At 59.8% G+C, this 1,598-nt stretch overlaps 1 protein-coding gene across 1 annotated transcript in view; it reads left to right on the top strand.

Moving 5' to 3' along the window:
* Positions 1 to 1,598, top strand: part of LOC104512077 (microtubule-actin cross-linking factor 1-like) — a gene marked incomplete at both ends in the record, with an annotated part of 6,289 nt that overhangs the window by 2,577 nt on the left and 2,114 nt on the right. Inside the window, 4 exons of the mRNA XM_010154922.1 lie at positions 84 to 290; positions 424 to 543; positions 757 to 926; positions 1,093 to 1,252. Coding sequence (XP_010153224.1) covers positions 84 to 290; positions 424 to 543; positions 757 to 926; positions 1,093 to 1,252 — 657 coding nt within the window. The remainder of the gene's footprint in view (positions 1 to 83; positions 291 to 423; positions 544 to 756; positions 927 to 1,092; positions 1,253 to 1,598) is intronic.

Below are 1,598 nucleotides of genomic sequence, written 5' to 3'. Positions count from 1 at the left end.
GGCGCCCCCCTGTCTTCCGCCGGCCTGCCGGCAGGCGCATCCGGCTCCCCTCACGGATACGAGCGCGTCTTCGCCTTCTGCAGGTGTTTGCCAACGAGGTGAACGCTCATCGGGACCGGATCATCGAGCTGGACCAAACCGGGAACCAGCTGAAGTTCCTCAGTCAAAAGCAGGACGTGGTATTGATCAAGACCCTTCTGGTCAGCGTCCAGGCCCGCTGGGAGAAGGTCGTCCAGCGCTCGGTGGAGCGGGGACGGGCTCTGGATGATGCCAGGAAGCGAGCCAAGCAGGTGAGAAATGTGGGAAGGGCATGCCGGACCCCAAAGGATGGCCAGCCTTGGGGGACAGGGGGTCCCGAGACCAGAAGGGGGTGGGAGACACCACCAGCGCTGAGTTTCAGACTTGGCTCCTCTTTCTTTGCAGTTCCACGAAGCTTGGAAGAAACTGATCGATTGGCTGGAGGATGCAGAGAATCACTTGGACTCAGAGCTGGAGATTTCCAATGATCCTGACAAAATCAAGCTCCAGCTCTCCAAACACAAGGTAGGGCTTCGCCAGAGAGAGCCCGGTGCTGGGTGGAAGGGTGCTGTGTCGGGAGGGGGAGCAGGGCAGCACCTCCCCTGCGGTCACGACAGGGAAAAGGCACATTCACACTTACCGCTGCCATGGAAGACTCAGCTGGGGACCTTTGCAAACCCCGCGGAGCTTCCGAAAGCAGAGAGCAGGAATTCTGAGACAGTTTTCTGTGGTTCCCAGGAGTTCCAGAAGACGCTGGGGGGGAAGCAGCCGGTCTACGACACCACCATCAGAACAGGCAGAGCCCTCAAGGAGAAAGCCTTGCTTCCAGATGACACTCAGAAGCTGGACAATTTACTGGGAGAAGTGCGGGATAAGTGGGACACAGTGTGTGGCAAATCCGTGGAAAGGTGAGCCCAACGCCAGCGATCAGGGTGAGCCCAACGCCAGACAAGGGCTTGGCGAAGTGGGGAGCAGAGGAGAGGGGGCAGAGCCGTGGGGCGGTCGGAGGAGGTCACGGGGTCACAAAGGAGGGGAGTCCTTCCATGGAAGCCCACAGGGATGTTCGTTTTCCAGGCAGCACAAGCTGGAAGAAGCCCTCTTGTTCTCCGGGCAGTTCATGGACGCGCTGCAGGCCTTGGTGGACTGGCTCTACAAGGTGGAGCCCCAGTTGGCTGAAGACCAGCCCGTCCATGGCGACCTGGATCTGGTCATGAACCTGATGGACGCTCACAAGGTGAGAGCGCCTTCTCCAGCCCTTCTCTGGGACCTGAGAGGGCCTTGTCCGCCCCAGGAGCTGAGGAACGGAGCCGGAGTTGGTGCCGCGTCGCACCGCGGTGGTGGGCAAGGAGAGCAACACCAGGGGGAACAAGCGGGAAGAAGCTTCTATGCTCCTGGGCAGGTTACGGGAGCTGGGGCTCTGTCTCCTTCCCTTCCCAGTAGGACAGACCTACTGACGGTTCAGTTTTGAAAAGGTGGCTGAGTTATGGTTCTCTGTCAACTTTGGTCTTGGCGGATCTCCCCAGCGTGTCCTGGAGACTGGCGCTCCTGGGTTTGCCTTAGGTCGTACGTTGAAATCCCCG

The sequence above is a fragment of the Eurypyga helias genome, unplaced genomic scaffold (genome assembly GCF_000690775.1).
Source record: "Eurypyga helias isolate BGI_N326 unplaced genomic scaffold, ASM69077v1 scaffold21677, whole genome shotgun sequence".
Classification (NCBI taxonomy): domain Eukaryota; kingdom Metazoa; phylum Chordata; class Aves; order Eurypygiformes; family Eurypygidae; genus Eurypyga; species Eurypyga helias.
This window is presented reverse-complemented; position numbering and strand designations above follow the sequence as displayed.